Here is a 1,662-nt window from a genome sequence, read left to right as displayed (position 1 = left end):
TCACTTGCTAAATAACCTTCTGCTAAATAGATATTTCATTGCCTCCTTCACATCCTTGTTTCTGAGACTATAGATTAAAGGATTCATCATGGGAGTCATAACCCCATAGAACAGAGATATAAGTTTGTCTGTAGCATCCAAGTCACCTGAATTAAGTGTCTCTTTAGACTTGGGCTTCATGTACATGAAGAGAATGGTTCCATAGAATATTATCACCACAGTCAGGTGGGCTGAGCAGGTGGAGAAAGCTTTGCTTCTCCCCTCAGAAGTAGGGATCTTGAGGATGCTAGAGATGATTAATGAGTAAGAGATGACAATCAAAAGCAGGGGCATCAAAGTGAATAATGTTGTGGCCACAAGCATGATGAACTCATTGCCTGAGATGTCAGCACAGGCCAGTTTCATGACAGCCAGAATTTCACAGGAGAAGTGATTGATGACGTTATTCCTACAGAAAGGCAATCGTACTACAAACACAGTTTGTACTGCAGAGTTGATGACTCCTATGATCCAGGACCCAGCTGCCATGGGCACAAAGGAATCCTTGCTCATGATGACAGGGTATCTTAGGGGGTTGCAGATAGCCACATACCGGTCAAAGGCCATCATGCCCAGGAGCACACACTCTGTTGTCCCCATGGCCAGGCCAAGGAACATCTGCACCGCACAGCCAGAGAAGGAGATGGTCTTTCTCTCTGAGAGGAAGCTCACCAGCGTGGAGGGAATGGAGGTGCTGGTGTAGCAGATGTCCAAGAAGGAGAGGTTCCCCAGGAAGAAGTACATAGGCGTGTGAAGGTGGGAGTCCAAGATGCTGATTAAAATAAGGGTGCCATTGCCCAGAAGGATGACAACATACATTATTAAGATTAGCACAAAAAAGAGGAGCTCAAGACTTGGGTAACCAGAAAGCCCCTTTAAGAAGAATTCCACCAGAATGGTTTGATTTTCCCATTCCATTTTACTTTGTCTTACCCGTAAGAATTCAAAGAAATTTTTAAGCATAATAATTTATCTATCCCAGTAAGTCCAAGTTCACCAATGCACATATAAATATTTGCCATGGACCCAATGAGAAGGAAGAAGGAAAATAAAGGGGAAGAAGAGAGAAAAAGTAAAAAAGTGAAATAAACAGCTGGGAAATGAAGTTTGAAGAAGAATCTATTGTATTCACCATTCTGGACCAGCAATTTTTGAGGCTGATTTCACACATCACCTCACTTAAACCCCACACGTATGATCATTTTAAAAGTAAGAAATTAATCTAAGCTAACCAAAGAGAGTTTAAGCCTAAAGTTATATAATTAATATGTTGCAAAGCCTAGGCCCAAACTCAAGCCTGCTTGTCATCCCTAATTATCTGAAATGTTTTATGAACTATAAAAGCAATAAGGAATGCATTATATCGGAGATTTGGTTAGCTAACTTGTAAAAATAGCCTGACTCCTAGTCGAAAAGACTCAATAATAATCAATTGCATATTAAAAAATGGAAAGAAGCATGTTAATCAGATGGGACAATGGTCAGCAATAAACCCAACCAGTGTTCATTAACTGTGTGATTGCCTCAAAAACAAGTATGAATCCTTTAAAACCCAGTTATATGAATTCTTCTTGTTACAACAAATATCCTTTTTTTGGTGTGAGATAGAACAAAATCATAATA

General features: G+C 40.0%; 1 protein-coding gene across 1 annotated transcript; it reads right to left on the bottom strand.

Moving 5' to 3' along the window:
• Positions 1-960, bottom strand: LOC131812632 (olfactory receptor 13C9). The gene has a single exon (XM_059142412.1). The coding sequence runs from the start codon at positions 955-957 to the stop codon at positions 1-3; it is 957 nt and encodes a 318-aa protein (XP_058998395.1). The 5' UTR covers positions 958-960.
• Positions 961-1,662: the final 702 nt, after the last annotated feature.

Source organism: Mustela lutreola, chromosome 12 (genome assembly GCF_030435805.1).
Source record: "Mustela lutreola isolate mMusLut2 chromosome 12, mMusLut2.pri, whole genome shotgun sequence".
In the NCBI taxonomy this organism is placed as follows: Eukaryota; Metazoa; Chordata; class Mammalia; order Carnivora; family Mustelidae; genus Mustela; species Mustela lutreola.
This window is presented reverse-complemented; position numbering and strand designations above follow the sequence as displayed.